The 22,763-nt window shown below is 52.4% G+C and overlaps 7 protein-coding genes across 7 annotated transcripts; 4 read left to right on the plus strand and 3 right to left on the minus strand.

Moving 5' to 3' along the window:
- Positions 1-218: 218 nt before the first annotated feature.
- Positions 219-517, minus strand: B0T23DRAFT_384974 (uncharacterized protein; the record flags this gene model as incomplete). Its single annotated transcript, XM_062837506.1, has 1 exon — positions 219-517. A coding segment is annotated over exon 1 (245 nt), but the record flags the coding sequence as incomplete, so codon positions are not given.
- On the minus strand, positions 219-3,578 carry B0T23DRAFT_445539 (glycosyl hydrolase family 76-domain-containing protein; the record flags this gene model as incomplete). Its single annotated transcript, XM_062840929.1, has 3 exons — positions 219-2,799; positions 2,866-2,970; positions 3,557-3,578. 3 exons carry the CDS (start codon positions 3,576-3,578, stop codon positions 539-541), a joined length of 2,388 nt encoding a protein of 795 aa, XP_062690937.1. The 3' UTR covers positions 219-538.
- A 586-nt stretch (positions 3,579-4,164) lies between these two features.
- Positions 4,165-7,498, plus strand: B0T23DRAFT_414239 (RNA polymerase II transcription elongation factor-domain-containing protein). Its single transcript, XM_062839556.1, has 4 exons — positions 4,165-4,807; positions 5,073-5,207; positions 5,273-6,006; positions 6,070-7,498. The coding sequence occupies exons 1-4, from the start codon at positions 4,407-4,409 to the stop codon at positions 7,119-7,121; spliced, it is 2,322 nt and encodes a 773-aa protein (XP_062690938.1). The 5' UTR covers positions 4,165-4,406; the 3' UTR covers positions 7,122-7,498.
- A 743-nt stretch (positions 7,499-8,241) lies between these two features.
- Positions 8,242-10,716, minus strand: B0T23DRAFT_406460 (RIP defective; the record flags this gene model as incomplete). Its single annotated transcript, XM_062839110.1, has 1 exon — positions 8,242-10,716. The coding sequence occupies one exon, from the start codon at positions 10,714-10,716 to the stop codon at positions 8,242-8,244; it is 2,475 nt and encodes an 824-aa protein (XP_062690939.1).
- A 1,895-nt stretch (positions 10,717-12,611) lies between these two features.
- B0T23DRAFT_196897 (DNA glycosylase) lies at positions 12,612-14,768 on the plus strand. Its single transcript, XM_062833307.1, has 2 exons — positions 12,612-12,949; positions 13,004-14,768. Exons 1-2 carry the CDS (start codon positions 12,751-12,753, stop codon positions 14,494-14,496), a joined length of 1,692 nt encoding a protein of 563 aa, XP_062690940.1. The 5' UTR covers positions 12,612-12,750; the 3' UTR covers positions 14,497-14,768.
- Positions 14,769-15,352: 584 nt separating this feature from the next.
- B0T23DRAFT_196912 (SEN1 N terminal-domain-containing protein) lies at positions 15,353-22,252 on the plus strand. The gene is made up of 3 exons (XM_062833308.1): positions 15,353-15,942; positions 16,010-21,554; positions 21,633-22,252. The coding sequence occupies exons 1-3, from the start codon at positions 15,560-15,562 to the stop codon at positions 22,071-22,073; spliced, it is 6,369 nt and encodes a 2,122-aa protein (XP_062690941.1). The 5' UTR covers positions 15,353-15,559; the 3' UTR covers positions 22,074-22,252.
- Positions 22,228-22,719, plus strand: B0T23DRAFT_196921 (uncharacterized protein). Its single transcript, XM_062833309.1, has one exon. The coding sequence runs from the start codon at positions 22,431-22,433 to the stop codon at positions 22,683-22,685; it is 255 nt and encodes an 84-aa protein (XP_062690942.1). The 5' UTR covers positions 22,228-22,430; the 3' UTR covers positions 22,686-22,719.
- Positions 22,720-22,763: the final 44 nt, after the last annotated feature.

A 22,763-nucleotide genomic window follows, 5' to 3' on the forward strand; every position in this document is an offset into this window, starting at 1 on the left:
ATTTCCGATCCGATTGACCATGTTGCGTGCTAGGACGGTAGTGTAGTATCCTGATGGAGAATTGGCGGTAGATCGGCTAAAAGGCATATGCATGATGCATCACGAACTGCGAAGAGTAAATCCGGGTTTGGCGAGCGATGGAAAGTAAACAAACTTCCGGAATAGGAAAGGCTTGGCAAGGGGGAGCTATAACCACACAGCAATATGGCTGTAGTAATGCATGTGGCCGGGTTAACCAAAGAAAACCTACCTACCTTCTGCGCCAGAATGAAAGCAGAATGAAGATGCAAGGAAGAGAATAACCAATGCAGAGCAATATAGTAGGTACAATACAATAGAAAGGAAACAATGTACCTGCTGGTCATTCCTCCTATCCATAAGACACTCCAAACTAAACCCAAAATTAATGGAGATACCGGACCTTAGCAATACCATGACATACCAAATGAGTCTTAAACACCAAAACGTAACCAAAACATCCCTGAAATCTCCCATTCATCCCCGAGAAAGCGCAAACACCCTCCTGCTAACTCCTCGATCAACTACCCCAATAAACACTCTCACTACTATCCCACGCAAACTGATTTCCACCGCCCCTATTATTCCTCGCCTCTCTCCTCTCCTTATCCGCCAACCTCCAGTTCTTGATCCTGTCACCGATAGCGGCGTTTCCATTAATGGTTCCATTCCCGGCAGTCAGCCCCTCTCCCCGCTCTTCACGGCGATGGTCATGGCTACTCCGAGCTCTGAACTCAGCCGGTACGCCGATGCCAGTTGTTTCCTCTGACCTGCTGTGATCAAGTTGACGCTTGGGATTCGGGGTAGACCCAGTCGCGCTATCAGGTACCAAGCCCGACACACCTCCAGGGAGCGCAGACATCCCCGAGAGTTGCGACACGTGCCGTGCGGGATCGATGCCGTTGGTGTTGTCTAGGTCCCAGTAGTAAGACAGCTGGGTGCTGGGATGGTTGTGGCGTCTACGCCAGGTGCTGTAAGGGGTTTTATTGATGTGACTATGGAAGCAGCGGTTGTGGTACTCGTCGTGGTGAAGAGGGGTATGCGGGACTTGCACATGCATGTGGCTGCTGTTCTCATGCAGCAGCTGCTGTGGATGCTGATGTTGCTGTGTTTGCAGTTTTTGGAGCACGCTGTGGCGGTGGTTCAAATGGTTGAGGCGGTTGGAGATAATGATCTTGTTGGCCGGAGGCATTGTTTTGCCTCCAATGCCACTTCCGCTGCTTCCGCTTTTGCTTCCGGCGCAGAGAGTAGATGAATGACGAGCTGAAGATTGGGACGGTGGTGGGGGCGGGGGAACCCCGTGCCAGCTGTGTCTGTTGTCGGCGTACTCCTTGTGAATTTCGATCACCGTGTCCTTCTCCTTGATATCGGCAATGTGGCCACAATCACCATCGTAGCATTCGCCTTGGAAAGCACAGGTGTCATCGATGTCGAAGCGCGGTCGGTTGCAATCATAATGACCCTCGATTTCGATTCCATGCCCGCCGCGGCCGGTCTTTGTATGCCCAGGCCGGCAGAGTTTGCCACAGGCGTAGGAAACGTCCGGATGAAGAGTTGAAAGCCTTTGCCATGTCGTCAAATTGCTTTTTTCGTCCAGAACCAGCATGACGCATCCACAGACCAGCCCCAAGATGATAACAGCGGTGATGATCCACGCACCGACTCGGTCGGCAGTGCTAAGCGGCGAATAAGGAACCGCAATGCTAAACGGATCCGTCTTACCAACATCTCCGCCGCCGGCTCCTGGGTCTCCCGCGCTCGTGCCGCCCGTATGGTTAGTAACGGGAGCGGCGACCTGCTCGATCATGTTGGCCAGGACAAGCTCCATCGCAGCCATCTGCTGGCCAACCCCCGTTGTGCCGTCCCATTTGCCGTGTTCCGTCCACTTGAGTCCGCACATACGACCGTTGCCGCCGCCGATGCACGTGGATGTGGCAGCGATAGCTGTGGATTTTAGAAGAGGCTTGATGCGATGATACGTCCATGGCGCCCACTTTGTCGTGGCGGCCATGGCGCGCGACAGGTATGCCTTGAAGCTCTGCTGGTCAAGATCGCACAGGTTGACAGGCTCACAGGCGACTTCTGTCATGATGCTACGTTGCGGGCCTGTAAAGAAGACACCAAGACCGTTGATTAGGCCATCGACTCGGCTTCGCCAGACCTCTCTCGTGTTTCCCGTGGTATAGTTGTACATGGCTGCGGCGCCTAGGAGGAAGGCACCGCTGTTATACGTCCATTGATAAGGAGTGATCTCGGAGCAGTTTCTTGTATGTGCCCCATCGTAAATGTAGTAAGTCTGCGTATCCATGAACTTGGACGAGACCATCCAATCCCACGTCTTATCGGCCCAATCCGCATATGACTGATTGCCCGTGTACCGAGCGAGGCGGGCGGCAATGTTGAAGAAACATGCTTGGGAAATGGAGTTCTTGTAGTCGTAGCCCTGGTTCCAGGTGAAGATCTGCCAGCGGAGCCCCCCACCACATTTCTGCGTGTCCCACCGGGCAGCTTGCGTGTTGAAGACGGCCTGTGCCAGAGCCAGCCATTGCGGCTTGTCGCTCGGTGGATCCTGGAATTTGGACTCGGCTGCTGACATGACCGTCATTCCCCAAAACCCTTGATCATCGTTACCTTCTGTCATGGTTTGGTTGGGCGGCATGTAGTCACTGTTTGGGCCGGCCTGGAAAAGCAGTCCCTGCTGAATGAGGTCATTCCATTGCGTATCGCCGGTATAGTACCAGTAGTCAATGAGCGAGCCCATCAAAGCGCCCGCTTCCCACCCTATACATGGTGATATCAGGTTAGAAGATGGCTTAAGGGGGTCAGCTTGTTGCACACTTGACTGACAGTAATATGGCTGAGGCAACAGGCCTGGAATTCCTCCCGGTTGGTTGCCAGAGTAGAATGACATCATGTCCTGGGCCATGAATCTGGCGGTATGCTTGAGCGAGTCTTGAGAAAATGTTAGCAGCATGCACTGCAGACGGGAAAGCAGCAAAGGCAGTAGAAGATGACCTATTGAGCGCAAATCCAAATCGTAACCTGCAATCACATCGGCTGTCATCAACAGGGCGGCTATCAACCTGGTGCACAGGAAACTGGCCTCGGTCCCATGGGCTCTCATGGTGAGACAACTACATCCAATTCCGGATTTAATGGTGAAGAACAAGATCCAAGGTCAAAAGACTCCAAAGAGTTCCAAAAAGAAAAAGAAAAAAAGAAAAGCACCGAAGGCTTGGAATGAGCTTTGCGGTAGCAAGACGTGGAGAGATCGGGGGATGTGAAGAGACTGCAATGAACAGCCAAGGAGATGAGGCGTGTTCGGATGGGCTTGTGATAAACCGCAGCCAGCTGGGAACTCCAGCATGGTCCTCCCCCATCATGTCATCCTCGTTTTATTCCAACTGTCCGTTCAAGGGCATGGCTTCTCTTCTGACGGCCAGAATCGTATCCTTGCACAATCAGGCAAGCGCAACTGTTCCAAGTTCAAGCTTCAACGGTGAATGTCTGGCAACAGAGAAAGAATCTTCCACCAGACATAAGAGCATGGTGCCGGACATTCTACAGTAGTGAGAGTATGCCGGCCACTTGGCCAGGTAAGCAAAGACCGGATGGCAACTAACCGGAAGGCATTTCAGTAGTGAATGAACTCTCTTCGTTGCCTTGTATGAGAACGGCGAACAGCAAGATTGTCCCAAGGATAACTGACGTCTATATTCGTTAAAATTTTGTACAGCTTGTCTGTGCTCTTTTGATGTCTTGAACTTGGGTACTCCATGTTGAAACCCGAGAAGTGAAGTGTGCCGTCACGCAGACGGGAAGAAGCGCCGTGGATAAGGAAGGATTTGACAGAGAGCATTTGTAAAAGCAGGAATCTAGTGCAAGTCAAATGTTGCATGCATGGAAAATTAACAATGCATACATCGGCATGTACGGATGTACATGCTGAAGATATATAAATATATATTTATAGTCGGACATCCACATTTATGCAGCAAGTTTAGGATCTAAACTTGCAGTGTCCGAGGTCTCATGTTAAAACCTTGCGGGGCAAACGCTCAATACGCTAACAGATCCGGACTCGAACACCAGACGACCAAGGTTTAGTCATTGACGGGCCGCATATCATATTCACTCGAGGCGGAAGTCCGAAAAAGAAGGCAAGCTACTGATACCAGAAAGACAGTATGCCCCTAAACTAGGTATAAGTTTCACCAGAGCTTTCCTATTGCTCTTTCCTCCTTTCCTATTGATCCAAGCAACTCAGAGTCGGAAAATGCCCAACTTGGTCTAAACTTTCGACACCACCACGCATCCATCATCTTAATTATATCCTTTCCAAGCTGACGCTTTTCAACATCTAGCCATCATTCTCTATTCCAGACAAGATGGGTATTGCCGACCTCCTCGACGAGATTGCCAATGCGTCGGCGTCTCGTCCTCGTGTCGACAAGGTCATAGAGCCTCCTCCTCAAGCCCCAGAAAGCAGACCCTGTCTTTCGCGTGCTCCCCTGCCTGGTTCAGCCCGTAGCACCTACCAAATAGCAACGAAGGGAACGACGACAAGTCGTCTCAAAGGTCGTGGTACAAGGGCAGGGGGTCCTCAGACTGCTTCTAGCCCCAGGGGCAACTCCAACAAACAAGCACCGGCCGTTGCTTCTTCAAGGTACAACAGCCCTAGCGGATGTCCCACACAGCCCAGGGGCAGGGCGGGCAGCGGCCCCACTCGCACCCCACGCACCACCAGTGCCCGTGCGGATCCTCTCGCCAAGCCGAACCGAAACCCGGGGTAAGTTCGTTCAATTGTCACTTGCTGCGCCGCTGAACCCTAGGTACCTCTATGCACTTTCCAGCAGGCCTCGCAGCCGCCGTAATAGGCTGTGATCACCTCAAGCTGTGAGACGAGACAGGGCAGGGGGAGGGCACTGTCCGATGATCGCCGCTTGGGCAGGGCAGGCCCACTGTCCCACATCTCTCGCAAGTGCCCGGCCCGGAACCTGGAACTACCCATGAACTGAATCCATTCCACTCCCACGGGCTCTTACCTGCGCCAGCCTTCCGTCACCCTCCTTTCATCATCCGACTCCATCATCCATTCCACTTCACCATTCCCTTGTTGTTCTTGGCCTCCACCTTGCATCGTACCATTTACCTCTCGCCTTCTTCTTTGCCGACTTTTTGCTTGCCTCGTTGCTTGTTTCTTGTATCTCCTAACCGTCACGCCTTCCAGCCTAACTGACCGACCCGCGACCAGTCCTTCCGACCGCCGTTCGCCTGCTACTTCTCAACCGCCTGTCCGCAAGCAGCAGACCACGAAGCCTGCGAAGCCCAGGGAACCCACAGACAGTACTGCCACCAAAAAGCCTACAACTGCATCGTCCTCTCGTGCCGCTGCTCCATCTATCAAGGCCGAATCTAAACAGCCGCTCCAACCCGTCGACGGACCCGTCACACCTCCGGACGACCCCGACACAACAGATTGCGAGTCTCTGTTCGGCGATTCTGTGCTTGAAAGCATTAAGGAGCGCCCAAAGCCCGCTCGTTTCCGTCGGGGCAAAGGCTCGCAGCTGAAGAAGATCATCGGCCAGACAAAACGCGAAGCCACGTTTCGGAGACAAGCACAGGCACAGCTTCAAGCTGAAGCCGCCAAACGAGCCGCGGAAAAGGCCAAAGAAGCAGAGATTGAGGCTGAGAGACGGGCAAAATCCGCCAAAAGTGCCGGAGCCGCGAGAGAAGCTAGGCAGCTCGCCGCGAGATCTTTGCTCAGCCCTTCGCTCAGCCCCTCGCTTACCCCTACGGTCATCCCGGCCGGTGCCAAACAAAAGCTCATCGGAGAGGTGAAGCTCAACAACGACAGCCCATTGTTGACGCTCTTGGCCACCTCAAAAGACGCCGATATGGACCCACCAAAGCATGGCAACTACCCCATCATTCTTAGTGATGCTTTACTAGGCAAGGCGTCCAAAGAAACAGTCAGTGGCATTCGCTGTAAGTTGTTATTTCCTTGCCTGCCAGCTACTGTCAGCTCATCACTGACCCTAGAATATACAGACAATCACAAACCGGCGCTCTCGTCTGACATTGCCCCGAGCCAATCAAGGCTCAAGCGGTCCGCGAAGGATGGTTCGTACAACCTCGGCTTCGATGATAACGGAGACAAGTATCAATACAATGGCGTCCGCACTGCAGCAGACGGTCAATACGTGCTCGTCTTCGACCCAGACCGCAAGGCTTTCGTCCTTCACCAGGTCGATTCAATGTTCAACATGAACATCGCCAAAACACCGACCGACACCAATGCCGCGAAGCAGTTCCCTCCTTTGGATGTCAAGGGTACTGTTCTCGACAAACCGGCCCCGAAGCAAAAGGCATCAACCGCCGCATCCAAGAATAAGGAAGCGCCTGCCAAGAACGCCCCTGCTGGCAGGGGAAGAGGAGGAAAGTCAGCCCAGAACAAGCAGAATCCCGCAACATTACCTCCCTCCAAGCCTGCCTCGCCGCCGCGTGCAGATGCAGAGGGACACGCGACCAAGCACCGCAAGCCAACATCCGCTGATTCCGAAGACGAGGATGAGGATGACGATGATGGTGGCTTGACAATAGAATACCCCGATGGTCCTCCACCAGAACGGTTCAAGCCAGCAGTCAACAAGTATGCTTCTCCTGCTCTCGCCCTGACCCGGCGCTTTTCCGAGTTTGCGGCCGCTTATAACCCGGACGAGGAAGAGGACGTCAATATGGACGCCGAGTTCGAGTCTCGGTTCAATGAAGACGCCGATGGAGAAGGTGGTGGATACGAGGATGATGATGAGGAAGAGGAGGAAAACGAGGACATGGTGGATGCTTTGGCATTACCCAGCCCGATCAACAAACCAGCGGCATTAGCAAGGACCAATAGCTACCACGAGAACCCATTGCCTCCTCCTGACCGCTTCAGTTTCGACGATGGCTCCGATATGGAGGCAGAGTTCGAGAACGTTCAAGAATCAGCGCCGGTCAATAACCAGGCTAACGCCGCTGATGGTATTGATGATGCCGAAATTGCTGCTATGGAGGCGGAACTTGCGAAGGACATGGAGAGTGATGTTAGCGAGGAGGAGTAATCCCGTTCCCGCACCTCGGCATTTTTAATCATGGGGTATAATTGGTTCAGCATCTTGAACCTCGTCGGATAAATGCATTTAGTTATGGCTATGGAGTTGTCAGCATTTTGCAAGGGCTGGGCCTTTGGGGAATCAGGAAAGCTGGCGTTAGGTTCACAACGTAGCAGTTGGTAATAAGTAGCGAAAAGTTGAACAGAGGAGGTAAAGTTAGGGATAAAGCAGTTATAATCGGCTTTCAGCAGCTACCAGGTAGGTAGATCTACTCATGGACGGCGATCGGTGGAACATAGAAACGGGCTGTAGCCCGGATGGGATATCCTTTGATGATATCACTTGATGATACTCCTTGATCAGTGATTAATACAATCCATTCTTACAATTCGTCGAGCTCGACTTGTGTATATTTAGTCTATCCCACTTGACGTACACCCGGTTTCTAACCCTTGAAGAATTGGTTCACTCTCTGATTTGCAACCAAAGGCTCTATATGATGAAAAGTTCATACGGTAAAGTCCAATGACCCAATCTGCTGCACTCTATTTCTGGGAGATCGTGAATGTAATGACGTATCACCAACTCCCAACCCAACGCGTATTGTCGGTTATATCTACTCCAGCACCATGTTGAGCGGTGCCTCGTGGTCGCAAAGGCAAACAGAGTAGGTTCAGTACACTTAAGGTCCTCCTGAGTACTTTCAAACTGCCTGGTAGGGAAATAGATCTTAGATCCTCAGGTGCTCTCGACTACCAGGTCGAGACTCTTGTCACCCCACTCCTTCAAGATCAGAGGCACCAGTTTCAGACTGGCTCGGTAAGGACAACCCAGCAGCAACAGTAGCAAACTCTGACGAATCCATGATGCCCTATAGTTAATAAACATGGTAGTGAAACCTTCAAGCAATATTTCCCCAAACGTGATCCCTCACACTTGGCTTCCAACCTCATTATTCCCAAGTATACTTCTAGATAGAACCAGCCGCATATTATCGGGAGGCTGACTGATCAACCACCCCGTGTGTGTCGTGCGTGGCCTGGCATAATCACTTCAAAAACCCCGTATCGAGAGCCTCCGGTCGTCGAGAGGTACAGCTTCCAGGTTCGCGCGTTTGGAGATCAAGACTTTAGTCGTCGTCGAAAAGCTCCATTGGCTCCTTCCTGGTCCCCTTTTGGTTTTCCTTCTTTACTACGGGATTCGAAGAACTCGAGCCGTTGGACGATTCCGCTGATGAAGTTGTAGTGGAACTCGTGGAGCTTGTCGAGCTGGGTGAGCTAAAGGGTTCTGTTCTGGGTGGTGGGGCTGTGAAGAACAGCTTTCTCCGGACCGTTTCTCCTTGCATGTTGTGGGTTTGTTGGGAGGAACTGGCCTTTGAACCTGTCCTTGTTGTACTTGGGCCTCCTCGAATGGGGTTTGGGCCTCCTCGAATTGGGTTTGTTGGGCCGGGGCCTAGAGATAGATGTGAAGGTGCCGCCGGATGTCGTCGTACTGGTGACACTGGCGGCGATTCTACCTCTACTGAGGACTCACGTATGGTTGCGGTGTCGGATCTGTCATCGTCTCGATCTTGGTCCAAATCTAGGTTGGAAATGTCCTCATCCAGATCGATGACCGTCTTTTGCTTTGCTTGAGCTGCTGCCGGTTGTTGACAGGGGGATGTGTTTCCTACCAACCGCGCCCTTTTGCTTCGGCTGGAATTGCTGTTATTGTTATCAATTAATTCGACGACAGCGAATTGGCGGCGTCGTTTCCGGCTGCTCAAAAAGGTAACCTCCCCATCGTCCTCCTCATTGCGCCCGACATTTCCAAGTTTCCTCGGGGTCTGAAAGGGTGCCTCTTCGGTGCGTGCCTGTGCCTGACGGATTATATTGTCCCGTTTATCTAAGCATTCGACAAGATGCTTATACAACAACTTCACGAAGATTGGCGGGAATGCATTTCCGATCTGTTTCTTGATGTAGCTTCCGGCGAATTTGTGATGCATCGGAAAGCCTTGCAAGAGGGCATACTCCTGGGGGGTGAACTGACGCAAGCCAGACCAGTGGTAATTCTCGGCAGCACCACATGTGACCGTATAGGGAAGTGGCTTGTCGCCGTCCCAAGGCGCTTTGCGTGTCGGGAAAGGTTGTAGATAGGGTTGATGCAGAGGGTATCTCCTTCTCTCATCAATGGCTGCTAAAGCCTGCCGGGCTGTGGTTGCGGGCTTAAGACCGTTGCCATGAGTTGGCGAGGGAAATGGGGGCAGCTTCTCCCCTGGACCAGCACCAATCATTATCAACCTCCTCCGAGGCTGAGGTAGGCCGTAGTGAGAGAAGTTCACCACCTTCCATCGGACAGAGTAGCCATGGTCAGTGAATCCATGGACGAGGCTCTGAAAGAAATCATCGAATCGAGGGTGCAAAATGCCGAACGTCTGTTCGACGGTAAAGAGGCGAGGCCGGATCTTTTCGATCAAATGGGTGCAAGAGAAGAGGATTGCGAGATTCTTCTCATCATTCTGGCCGGGTCGTGTATGGGCCGGAGACCATACTTGACAGGGAGGTGACAGGTGTAAAATATCGACGCGATGTCGAATTTCTTTGTCGACAATAAAATTATGCATGTCGATGTCGTAAATGGTGGTATCTTGACCCTGGAAATTGGCATTTAACGACGCCACCGCGTGCTCCCAATTGTCGACGCAAAACTCTAAATGGACTCCAGCATCCGTTATTCCTCGTGAAGCACCACCGGCTCCGGCAAATGTATCACCGGCCGTATACTTCTGATCGGAAGGCACTTGTTTTGGGCCACGTGATGGAAGCGTGGATGTAAAATCGTCAACATTGTGAACATGTCCATGTCCATGTTCCTGTCCCGCGGGTAGGAACGGCCCTCCTGGAACCTTACCACCGCGCCAGCCATTCACCAGCACGTCGTCGGATAGTCCAAAACCCTCGTCCGCTTCCTTTTCTTCCACTCTGACAAATGACCATTCGCGAGGTTTCTTGGTCTGGTGGTACTCGACATAGCTGTAGCGGGATACCAAAATGCCCATGTCCTTCACCTGTTGTCTCTTGATTGCCATATCTGCAGATCCGTCTCGGTACCGGGGAAATGGGGCGTTCGTTACACGGAGTTCTCTGGTCGTCAGTACGTTCTCGGGGTTGATGTCGAGAATGGCCTGTTCCCTCCAGGGCCGAGGGTCGCGAGTATCAACTGATGCTACTAAACAGCATTCGTTGAGTTGCTTTGGCAACATCCCATTCATCTCCTTGGCTCTCGTGAACCCGTGGCCTCTTATCGAAACGTTGTTCACGTGAGCCTGCCGAAGTCTTACTATCGAATTAACCCGGACGAAGCTTATCGCAAATCTGCCGATGGGTGCCTTTAATTCGACGGTCATCCCTGGTCGTACGATGAAGCCCTGGTCGCGCAGGGAAAAGGAAGGTAAAGTCTCCTCTTTGGGTCTTGATCGAAAGGCCCTACCGAGCTCAGAGAGTTCGATATCGTTTTCAGTGATATCTATAACCTCAGCGACTTCCCCCTCGACCTCTTCTTCATCATGGATTTGAATGACATCGTCTTCGTCGTCTATAATAAAGGGGTTTTGCTCGGCCATTCTGCGGAGGGGGGGTAGATGTTGCTGAGCGGGAATGTAGGACGTGGAGTCACAGGTGGTATGTGACGATTCGTGAGTTGACTAGGAAGAGGGTTAGCTGGTCGGCAACTACAGATAGGGAGAGTGGTGGCGGATGGCAAAAGTGATCCAGGCAATGCGGGGAACGTGTGAGTTGATGTTGAAAGTGAGAAAGATTTGACGGTAAAAGAGAAAGGAGGACGATAGATTTCGGGCAAACTTACTGAAGCAGAGAGGCGCCCAAACCACCCCGTCAAGGTTGAAATGTTGCTAGAATACGTAGTCCGCCTCGATATTACAATCCGACCCTCTACACGGCGCAATAAATATCCGTCCTACCGTACAATCGCAGTATGATAGGAAAGAAAGGTGCAGGGTGAACAAGGACTGAATGTCATCAAGATGTTGGAACGAGAAGGGATTTCATACAAGAAACAAGCTCACGCAAGAGGAGTGAGTGACAGTGACACCTGCTTTGTCTGGAATCTAGAAAGAGTCGAGGACAGCCCAGATTTATAGACGTCGAGATGGATGGAGCAACACGCAAAGAATCTGAGATACAAACGCAAGTCGCTCCATCAGGCAGGAGACCTTGACGAAGGGATGAATCAGAAGACGATATTAATTTCCCGTCGCCACAGCAATCGTAATCTAACCCGGTGGTCTCACGGCTGGGCTGTTTGCAAACAGAATATCGGATGGAAGGCGCTCATACAGAGAAGTGATGCGATCTATGTTGGTAGCGAATACCTAAGAGCCTAAGCGTTCCAAACAAAGTCAAAGGTTATCGGGATATGAGAGATGTTTCCCATTGAAGAACACGGAAAGTCAATGAATACCTCCGCGGCCACATCTCTAGAACGAGCCATCATGTTTCTCTCTGGGACTCAAAGGACATCTCGAGTGAGTTGGAGGTGAATCATCGGCACTTTCGCTCAGGCCTTGAGGTCATTTTCGCCAGCTGTTGACCCATAACTTGGTGACTGCGGATTCTCTCTGCACGCTTCTCAGGATCATCGTAGCAATCGACCAAGGTGCACTTCGTTCTTTGAGACCGACAGCGACTGGTTTTTGATACGGGCTTGGAGTTGCGAGACTGGCAAGAAGGCGATGCCCTGATCCATGCCCACGCTGGCAAGGGTTAGGGGTAAAGTGGAATCAGGACCAAGCCAAATGTCGTAGGTAATTCCGCCTCGGAACATCCCGGTGCCGGCCCCACCGATCGCGCCCCCACTCTCACGTTCAATTTTCGCAAACCTGAACTTGCTTCTCTCGTTCATCTCCATTCCCATTTTCCCTCTCCTGGACTCAACTTTGAACTCTGATGTTTGGATATACAAACAACAATACATGTATGTATTGCGCTGCCAAAGACATGCAGCTGAGGACAGCCTTTTGAAGCCAAGGCATCCATACTGAGGGTGAGCTACCAATCTCTTTTTTCATCATCACCTCCCTCCCTTTCCATGATGTTTTGACAATTATCAAAACCTTGACTGCCTAGCATTCTGCTGCGGAGAAAAATGCTATCTGAAGCTTTGGATATCTCATACCTCGATGTATCACACCTCGCGTTGTTGAATTTCTGCTAACATCGTGCGGTGTTTCAGTCTGTGAAAGTAAAACGAGAGCAAGTACACCAGTACTCCTTAAGAACTGCTCATGATCATTGTAAAAATACCCAGCCAATGCCTTCTTTTTTCCCATTACCAAGCCCTTGTCATAGTTAGCAGTCATTCAGTCATGAATAAACACCGGATTACAGATGAACTCTTGATGTCACAGTGCCGATGAGACATTGTTCATGCACGTTCATCCGGCAGCTTCCTTTTTGCCACTTGGGGAGAGTTGTTCGCTACTTTAACGTGCATCTCCCTGTTCACATCCCACGCCCATTGTTCGCTCCTCCTCAAGCGATCGCTCTAACTCTAGTGTATACGCACACAATCATTTTTTTGGTTTCCTAGCTAGCAAGTGGAACACTACTCACAAAGCAACTTTGCGTCAATCGCTGCGATGAGAATCCAAACCCGTTCAGCCGCCAAGAGGCTCAAAGTAAACACCGAGGAACGCATCGTGGTTGCGAACCCCCTCCAGAATCCGATCATTGTTCCAGATCATGTATCTGAGACTATTGTAGCTTCGGTTGAGGCTGAATCCTGGACGAGAGGGAAACGGAAGCGGGGACATGCCACGCCGGCGCATCCTCTCAAAGGTTCGCTTACTTCTTCGCTCTCGATTTCAGCCTGCTAATTAGTTGACTACATAGGTGGTCGGGATGCCTTGCCTCCTAGCATGGGCGTTTTGCCAACCCCTGGAACAACTCCAGAGACGCCAGATTCGCTGAGCATTTCTTCCAATGCGCCGGTGTATTCAACGCGAAGTATGGCCAAACGCCAGAGTCAAACTTTGCTTGAAAGTACAAAGATTCGGACCGAGGATGTGAAGGCGCAGAAGACGCCGATCGGTACAGGGCCCCTACAAGTGACTACACCTGTAGATATCTCGGTACATCATACCCGGAGTGTGACCAAACGCCGGATCAAGGTTCAGTCCGCCATCATCAAGGATCGGACGGAAGATGCAGCTGCGACAGAAGCTGTAGAGAACATCACGGGCACTTCTCTGGATAACACTATTGAGGTGAACACCCCCAACGACGACGACGACAAAGACGAGGAACACACTGAACGGGATCGACGGGGTACCAAGTCGTCTTCCAAGAGACCAAATACAGAAACGGACAAAAACCTCGATAGCGGCAATGGACAGATTAATGTCAAGACCAGCAAGAAGGCAACCAAGGTTACCGCCACAAAAATAGCCACTGTGGACCGTGACAGCCCTGACTACAGAATGCCAGTGAGAAGGGGCCCAAATAATCCCATGGGGCTCACGCCAGGGTTCTCACCCTACCCCAATCGCCAGGCTCCTACCTCTGAAGCATGCGAGGATGTGTATCGCGTCTTGGCAGCCGTGCATGGCAAGGTAGAGCAACCCAAGGAAATGCCCAAGGCATCTTTGGAGAAGGCCGGATGTGGCGAGGTACCTTGCGTATTGGACGCCCTCCTCCGGACGCTGATTAGCGGCAACACACTGATGGCCATGGCGGACCGAGCGATCAGGAACGTAGCTCAAGAGTACGGTTTACGAGAACACGGCTCAGGCGTGGGGAGCATCAACTGGGAAAAGGTTGCCAGCGAGCCAGAGGAAAAGCTGGCCCAGGCTATCAAGGTTTCGGGGAACGGAAACCAGAAAGCCAAGCATATCAAGCTGATCCTCGACATGGTTGCGTTGGATATGGCGCAGATGGCAATGGAGAACAACGGAACGGGCGGTAAGCGAGAAGTCGCCTTCCCAGAGACGTTGAACCTAGACCACATGCACAGCGTCACCAAAGACGAGGCCATGGCCAAGCTTGTCCAGTATCCCGGTATTGGAATCAAGAGTGCCGCCTGTGTTACACTCTTTTGTCTTCGCATGCCCTGCTTTGCAGTTGACACGCATGTCCACCGGTTCTGTCGCTGGCTCGGCTGGGTGCCGGAGAAAGCAAATGCTGAGGACTGCTTCAGACACTGCGACGTGAAAGTGCCGGATCACCTCAAGTATGGCTTACACCAGCTTTTTATCCGTCATGGACAACAATGCTTCAAATGCCGGAAGGCGACAAGGCCTGGTACGAAGGAGTGGAGGGAGGCACCCGAATGCCCGTTGGAACACCTGCTGGACCGGGGGAAGGGAGGAGACCATCGAGATGGATAGACAGGGAACGCCGGAAAGAGTCGGTTCGGAAGCAGTTGATTTCTTTCCGACAGCAATAATTTTCAATCTGACTCTTTTGCATGCCATAACTTGGGACCCTCTTAGTACTGTTGTGACGGATGAAAGCTTCCTGGGCCTTTTGAGACTAGATCCCCTCCCACAGTTTCATCTGATGTCCACATCCCCAGTGATGCACTGATAGAAAGCATGTAATTAACAAAAGAACATACATGTACCCATTCTGGTCATAAAATGTTGTCGTCATTGACAGCTCCAAGTAAGTACTCGATTGCGAATCACCTCAATGTCCGAAGATTCGGTGATTCATGGAAGAGACGGGGAGTTGGGCGAGTCCGTACCATAGGAGCTCACCATCTGGCTACTGGCAACAGCTGCTGAGCAGCTGCCTGTTTCTGACCATCCGAGTCGGACCTGCCTGCCGCGCCCCTCTACCCCCTGCAACTTTTAGCGGCCCCACGCACTTTAGGTCTGACGCGGTTCCTTTCTGGATTGACGCGCAACAACAGAACCTAGGTTTCGTTACAGCGTTCCTCTTCCTTTCCCAGGCACTGGACGCTGGCTCTGGCATGTCAGAGGAAGCTCCCTTCTGACAGCCGCACCGTCAAATCCAACATACAACAGGAGATAGCCTTCACTGATTGCTTGGTGAAAGAAGAACGGGGTCAGACTCCTTCACTGGCCTGGAACATAAAACCCCACGAGCGCGGATTTCTCTTCTGTCCTATTGGTATTCAATTTTCCTCCAACCCTTGGTCTGTGGGCGCAAAAGATACCCGCATCCATAGCCATCTCGGCCTTTGCCCTCCGACAAAGCATCACTGCTCGTCCCCGGTTGCCTGGAGCATCTTGCTTCAACTATTCTTGTCATTCCTTTACCGCTTTGCCGATGCAAAAGCTTCTCTAAACCATTCCGTCTGTTTTGAGCTGAAGGTTGCTTCTTGCGACCATCGAAGCGCCGACCTACTTCGCCCTCCCAGCTCCGGCAGCTCCGTCAGCCTAGACAACCACCAGAAGCCATTACGTTCTCGAATCGACCGCCGAGATGTCAGACAAAATGGAGTACCCAGAGCTGGGGACCGCAGACGTCCAGATGGCTATGATGGAGATGCATCAAGCCTTTGAAGAGTTTCCTCCAGACGCACACCCAATTTGCCCTTTGCTCAGCGACGATGACGATACGGACTACGCGTTGCCAGACCTCCCCGATGCGAACGGGACAACGGTGGCAGAAAAGCAAAAGCGAATTGCTGACGGGTTCGAGAGACGTAGGATTACCTACGGCCTTTCGCTTCTGTTGGTGATGCCAGAGGCTGGTAAATGGATCAACGAGTGGAAAGAGCGTGTCAACTTCTTTCTCACAAAATGTGACCAATGTGCCCGGACATGGCATAGGACACGCCAGCAATTCATCAGAGCCATTGATCAGTGCGTATTCGCAAGAACCTACTTGATCCACCGTAGGCCTGGTGACCCCAGCTAATCCAATTTACAGATACACTTCCCGAGACAACGCCGAGCTCTTGCGGAATCTACAGAAAAACCTCGAAGCCTTCGATGAAGAACGCATCACGCGCGGCCTCAAGAGAGCCAAATTCATCCTGGAGAGGGACGGTCCCATGCCGACTACGAAGCTTGTTAGAATCGAACTTTGGCCGTGTCTCGCCTTGTTCGAATCGCTCTGTTGCATGGCATACTTGAACACCAACAAAGCAAACCTAGAGATATTCAATTATGTATTCGAACATGTCCAGCCTAAGAAGCCGCTGAAGATGGTGGGAGGCGCAATTCCGACCATGACATACTTCCTTTTCGAAGAGTATCCGGTTCACAGGGCGTTTGCAGAGGCACAATGGCAACGGATGTCACCGGAAAGCCTCACCGATGAGGAGTGGGAATGGGCTGTCAGAAGCGGCCTCAAGTCCCATATACTCGGCCATAGGGGGATACAGCCCCCGGCGCGGCTGTGTCGCTTTTGGAGCGGATTCCTCCTCATTTTGCGAGCTATGAGTGAAAAGAGTATTTTGGAAAACCTCCGCGGTATGGAAGTACAACCGAATGTCTACTTCCTTGCTCTCGAAAACCTCGGCACCAATAACGTCCCTGCTTTGAGCATGATACTGAAAGCACTTCGTACGCTAATGGAGCGTTCGTCAAAGGCTTTTTGGGATGCCTATGACCAAGTCACCCCCAGTATGATTGTGGAGGAAATTTTCAAGAGCCCGGCTTTTCGGCCCTTTTTAAGCCAGTCTCTTGAGCCGGACATGATGGTCGAGGACCATGATAACAACGGTCAACTAATACCAGCGTTGGCAGAATGGGTCAGGGCCTTTATCCGTTCCCTTCCGTTAGCGCGGCGGTCAGACGTTTGCGAAACTCTTCTTCGGCATCTTTTCGAAACTCTCCGGGTCGACCCAAGCGCAGCCCCTGAAGCGAAGGCCACATGTATCCTTGCTGGTCTGGTGACCTTGAGAGAATGCTTGGACGGCTACCTCAGCCTTCCATCCTTTGATACAGGAACGTCTCTTATCATGGTCAACCAGTTACTCAACAGAGTGATTCAGTACAAGGAAGTCATCATTGACGCGACCAGACTCAAGGCCGCGGACAAGTACAACGTTGGCCTCTCACAGGCTGCTATAGCTATCATACAGTCTGCCCTGGCGTTGGACGCGAAGGCGACGTTGATGGAGTGGGACGCTTTCGTCAAGGAGAAGCCTGTTCAAGATGCCGTAAACAGGGACTCTGGCGCTTTGTGGGAGTCATTCCTGGAGCTCGTCTGGAACGGACAAACAGATCTCGCCAAGGCCATGTTGAGAGCTACGATGCCTCTCAGGAGTATCGAACGGTTTATCCCTAAGCGGAAAGACCAGCTCAAGAACGAGCATGCAAAATTCAACAGACGCTTTCAACAGCAATCGGCGGCAATTGGCAAAATGTTAGGCCGTCTGTCTGACTTCAACCCGGCTGATCTTGACAGTTTCTGCTCGGATCCGCAGAGTAACACCATCCAGCCCATCGTGGCGACTCTAATACACGGTGAGGAAGCCATTCGCGAAGCTGGCTTCGAGTTGATCAAAGCCATCACAGGTGAGATGACGCCATCTGAGGCCGTGAATAAGATGCTTGAGGAGTACTTCAGCCAGTTCCTGGAGGCCTTCACTGGCGCCGTAAACCATATCACCAACGCCAAAGACTCCAATAATCCGTGGAGTCACATGCAACACTTGTTGAAATGCTGTGAATTCGTGCTCAATAGCTTAAGTGATCCGTCCGTAGGTCAACTCAGACGCAAGACCCTGACCCCTGCGGAACATGCTATCGTTAAGGGATGGTGGGATTGCGAATGGAGAGCCGTCGGCCACTCGTTCGGATCCATGAGACTCTGGCACGTGAAGGTGGACAAGAAGGTCATGGAGGACTTTTGTCGTGATGTGATGGAACTTGCAGAGAAGCTCCTCGCCCAAGACGGTCTCATGGCTTCGGCACTTAGCAGTCCTCAAAGCATCTCGGCGACAAACGGTGACGACGGCTCAGAGGGCATGAAGTTGGTCCTGGAGCCGCCGAGAATACACTCGCTTCCCTTGGTGGACATGTTGCAACTCCGCGATAAATATCTGATCGCTGGTATTATCGAAATCACCAAGAAGTTGATCAAGCGTCTGCAAGACAACGGTATGGATCTTCCGCCAAAAACAGTCGCCTATCTCAACAACATGCTGAAGAAGAGGAAGATGACTGATGGGCGGACGGACTACCCCATAAAGACGAATCTCACCAACGAGCAACGGATCGAGCTACTCAAGGCGCTCGGGGACGATGCTGCCATCGAAGCGCAGTTCGTTGGTGGAAAGCCTGTGAAGCAAGAGGTCAAGCCGGTTATGAAACAGGCAAAGCTCGATTTCTCAAAGGCATCACTCAAAGACCACATTGCTTCGCTTACGCCTGCCTTTGAAAAGGCCACTGAGAGGCGGAAGAATGCTCTGTTGGAGACGATGAAGGCTGAGGCCCCAGCCAAGGCTCCTCCCAAAATCGACTCAAAGGCTGCCGACAAGATCAAGGAGGCTAGGCGGCTTGAGCGAGAAGCCAAGGCTAAGCGAGATGCTGAGGCCATCGCGAGGGCAAAGGCTCTGCGTGCGCCACCAAAGCTGGTCCAGGGAGAAGGCTCAGGTCTGGCTGGTGTTGCTGGGGTTCGTGGCAAAGACCACGCCCCAGTGCTGAAGGACGAGATCATGGTTGGTTCATCATCGGAAGACGAAGATGAGTCTGACGATGACGAGTTGATCACACTCCATGCCGCTGGGAAGAAGAATATGACTGAGGCCGAGCGTCGCGCCCATCGGTTGTTGGCTGAGAAGATGCGCGGACCGGTGAAGAAGGTCAAGATCGAGCGGTCCGCCAAGGATATGCGCGCTCGCCTTATTCCCCCTATGGATGTGTTGCACCAGGCCATCTTGGAGTGGGACATCTTCCACGAAGGTAACGATCCGCCGAACGGGTACCGTTGTGATCACGTCTCGGATACCTACCAGGACCCGGTCAGCTACAAGCAAACCTTCTTTCCGTTGCTCATCAATGAAGCCTGGCGCTCATTTGTCACAGCCAAGGATGAAACCACGTCCAAGCCCTTTGGCATCAAGGTCCTTAGTCGCATGACAGTCGACAAGTTCATGGAAGTTACGGCGTCGGTTCCAGTTGCAATCAACAAAGACCGTCAATTGTCTGAAGGAGATATTGTCATCATTTCCAAGGGCCAAAACCCGCTTCAAGAGCCTGAAGAACTACACTGTCTTTCGCGTATCTGGAAGACAACTTACAAAAAGGACAATGTGGAGGTCGTCTACCGCCTGAATGCCAAAGGTAACCAAATTCTACCTGCACTATTGCCTGGCTCCGAGTTTACCGTTGTCAAGATCACCAACATGACGACCATTGAACGCGAGTATGCCGCCCTGGAAAGTTTACAATACTATGATCTTATGGACGAGGTATTGAGGGCTGAACCGTCTCCTATGCTGTCTTTTGGCGAGGAGAACATCAAGAACACCATGAAAAACTGGAATCTTAACCCAGGTCAAGCGAAGGCGATCCTGAACGCCAAGGAGAACGATGGGTTCACCCTTATCCAGGGTCCTCCAGGTACCGGTAAAACTAAGACCATTGTGGCAATGGTTGGCTGTCTTCTGACCGGCGTGCTCAAGAACCCTACCGCTGGTGTGGCCATTGGGCGTCCGGGACTCGGAGCTGCGAAGAACAATGCTCCAGCAAAGAAGCTGCTTGTTTGCGCGCCCAGTAACGCCGCTGTGGACGAACTGGTGTTGCGCTTGAAGAATGGCGTCAAGACCCAGAACGGAACAACTCACCAAATTGAGGTGGTCCGTCTCGGTCGCAGCGATGCCATCAACAGCGCAGTCAAGGATGTCACGCTTGATGAGCTGGTCAAGGCGAAACTGGAGGCTCAGTTGAACAAGGATGAAGGCCCGACTGACCGGGAGAAGCTGCACCAAGAAGCGGGCGAGATCAAGCAGAAGATTGCCGAACTCAGACCTCAACTGGAAGCAGCGCGCACGATTGACGACAGGCAGCTGGTCAACAAATATCAGCGGGAGTTCGACGAACTCAAGCGGCGCCAGGCGCACATCGGAGCGCGCATCGATGCGGATAAAGCTAGCGGCAACACATTTGCCAGAGAGACCGAAATCAAACGCCGACAGGTCCAGCAGGAGATTCTGGACAAGGCTCAGGTGCTGTGCGCCACTCTCAGCGGTAGCGGTCACGAGATGTTCAAGAACTTGAACGTGGAGTTTGAGACGGTCATCATCGATGAGGCGGCGCAGTGTGTGGAGCTCAGTGCGCTCATTCCCTTGAAGTACGGATGCTCCAAGTGCATTCTTGTCGGTGATCCTAAGCAGTTACCACCTACCGTTCTCTCGCAGTCTGCTGCACGGTACGGCTACGACCAGAGTTTGTTCGTCCGCATGCAGAAGAATCACGAGAAGGACGTACACCTCCTCGACACCCAGTATCGTATGCATCCTGAAATCAGCTCCTTTCCCAGAGCCGCCTTTTACGAAGGTCTCTTACAAGACGGTGACGACATGGCCAAGTCGCGCCTCCAGCCCTGGCACCGCAGTACCTTGCTTGGTCCGTACCGCTTCTTCGACGTCCGCGGTTCGCAGGAGCGGGGACCAAAGAATCAGTCACTGGTCAACGAAGAAGAACTCAAGGTCGCGATGCAACTTTATCGCCGTTTCAAGGCCGATTACGGCAATGTCGACCTCAAGGGCAAGATTGGCATTATTACTCCTTACAAGGCCCAGCTGTACCGGCTGCGGTCTCAGTTTGCCCAGCGCTTCGGCGATGCCATCACGGACGAAATCGAGTTCAATACCACTGATGCCTTCCAAGGACGAGAGTGCGAGATCATCATTTTCTCATGCGTTCGTGCCAGCCCCACAGGTGGTATTGGTTTCATGACGGATATCCGTCGTATGAACGTCGGTCTCACGCGTGCGCGGTCTTCACTGTGGATTCTCGGTGACTCCCGCGCTCTCATGCAGGGTGAGTTCTGGGCGAAGCTCATTGAGGATTCTAAGCGACGCGATAGGTATACCACGGGAAATATCATGGGAATGCTAGGCCAGACGGGGCCACAGCTGTCTGCTGCGGCGTTCGAGGCTCTGGCGATTACTAGCTCTGATAATACCAGGGAAAGTACGCCAAGTGGTATCAAGCGGGAGGTGGTCGAGGTGAAGGACGAGGATAGCGATGTGCAAATGGGGGATCGATCGTCATTCAGGGGGTCTTCTCCTCCGGCTGCTGCTGTCGGCGGCAGCAGTGCGATAGGTTCGTCCAGACCTCCTTCCGGACGGAATACTCCAAGTCATACCGGGAACGGGTTCGGAAGTTCGCCTGCCCCGCAGCAGCCGCAGCCAACACAGTACAGGGAAGGCTTGCCGGTCATTCAGGGGACGACTTTCACGCCGAGGGTAAAGAAGAGGCCGTATGAGGGAGGCGGGGGTGATCAACCTGGCAAGAAGGTACGTAGTATTCGATACCGGGACAAGCAGCAGTAACGTATGATGAGCTTAGATTGACTGACATTTTCCCTATCACAGCAACACATCGACCCCATCGCCAGCAGAGCCCCCAAGGGGCCCAGGGGCTACAACCCCAATACCAACAACCTCCCACCAAGACCACCGCCGCAGGCGCCGAGTGACCCCTCAGCGATGGAAGTCCTGGGGTTGGCACCCCCTACCAGAGCACCGGCTGCTCGGCAGCAGCAGCAGCAGCAGCCGCAGTTCGACTATCAACCTCAGCAGCCTCCTCAATACCAACCTCGTCCTCAACAAGGAGCTCCGCCTCCGTATCCGGGCCATCAGCAACAGCGACAACCACCTGCTGGTCCTTCTCGACCCGGTCCTCCAACTGGACCAAGCAGACTGGGTGGTAGTGGTACAGGTTACCAGCAGCAGCAGCAACAACAACAGAGACCGCCGCCGATAGTGAAGAAGAAGGCGCCTGTTGATCCGTTTATTAAGCGGAAGAAGAGGTGATTGATCTACTCGGATGATGATCAGCTCTGACTGCAGGACATATCTTTTGGAAGCCCACCTCAAGCTGGGTTGTTGCTTCCGTTATCACGCTGCATCTTATGTGAGCAGGGTTTTCGTTCTCGGTCTCTCGGATTGTCTGGTGGCATTCCTTGCATTCTATATCTTGCCGGCTTTACGGCAGATCTTGCTTTGTTTTATGGACATCTACATAGATTACTTGGGCATTTGTTCGCTTACTCCCATGGTACATATAATCTGCCTGGGTGGCTTATCGCTGTCTGATTGAAGGAGGAGCTAAAAGGGCGTCATCCGCACGGCATAGATGGTGTTAGAGTAGACGACTGTAGAGTAGATTTGATGATTGCTTGCTTGTGCCTGGTGTGCCTGTTGAGTTTCATGATCGGGCTGCACGGTCTGGTCCAATTCGGTAGGGACATAATCACGGGCCCGTTTTTGCTCCTCTTCTTCTTCCGGCGGTTCTTCCCCGTCCTCGTCGTCCTGGTTCCGAGTCCTCAAGCCGAGTTCTTACCAGAATCGGTGCAAAGGGCTCAAGCCGTAGACCTTTCCAAGAGGAAGAAAACCGGGAATCGAAAGCAGGACAACACAGGATGAAAGGCAGCGAATGAAGCGTTTCCCGTCAAGATGCATTCTGCATCAGGATATGCCATAACATGGGCGACTACCCCAGTT

The sequence above is a fragment of the Neurospora hispaniola genome (genome assembly GCF_033458365.1).
Source record: "Neurospora hispaniola strain FGSC 10403 chromosome Unknown B0T23scaffold_6, whole genome shotgun sequence".
In the NCBI taxonomy this organism is placed as follows: domain Eukaryota; kingdom Fungi; phylum Ascomycota; class Sordariomycetes; order Sordariales; family Sordariaceae; genus Neurospora; species Neurospora hispaniola.

Coding starts and splice junctions, on each gene's coding strand:
- B0T23DRAFT_414239 (XM_062839556.1), top strand. CDS start 4,407: ATGGGTATTGCCGACCTCCTCGACGAGATTGCCAATGCGTCGGCGTCT. Junction 4,808..5,072: donor AAGCCGAACCGAAACCCGGG/GTAAGTTCGTTC, acceptor TACCTGCGCCAG/CCTTCCGTCACCCTCCTTTC. Junction 5,208..5,272: donor GCCGACTTTTTGCTTGCCTC/GTTGCTTGTTTC, acceptor ACCCGCGACCAG/TCCTTCCGACCGCCGTTCGC.
- B0T23DRAFT_196897 (XM_062833307.1), top strand. CDS start 12,751: ATGAGAATCCAAACCCGTTCAGCCGCCAAGAGGCTCAAAGTAAACACC. Junction 12,950..13,003: donor GCCGGCGCATCCTCTCAAAG/GTTCGCTTACTT, acceptor TTGACTACATAG/GTGGTCGGGATGCCTTGCCT.
- B0T23DRAFT_196912 (XM_062833308.1), top strand. CDS start 15,560: ATGTCAGACAAAATGGAGTACCCAGAGCTGGGGACCGCAGACGTCCAG. Junction 15,943..16,009: donor TTCATCAGAGCCATTGATCA/GTGCGTATTCGC, acceptor TCCAATTTACAG/ATACACTTCCCGAGACAACG. Junction 21,555..21,632: donor GTGATCAACCTGGCAAGAAG/GTACGTAGTATT, acceptor TCCCTATCACAG/CAACACATCGACCCCATCGC.
- B0T23DRAFT_196921 (XM_062833309.1), top strand. CDS start 22,431: ATGATTGCTTGCTTGTGCCTGGTGTGCCTGTTGAGTTTCATGATCGGG.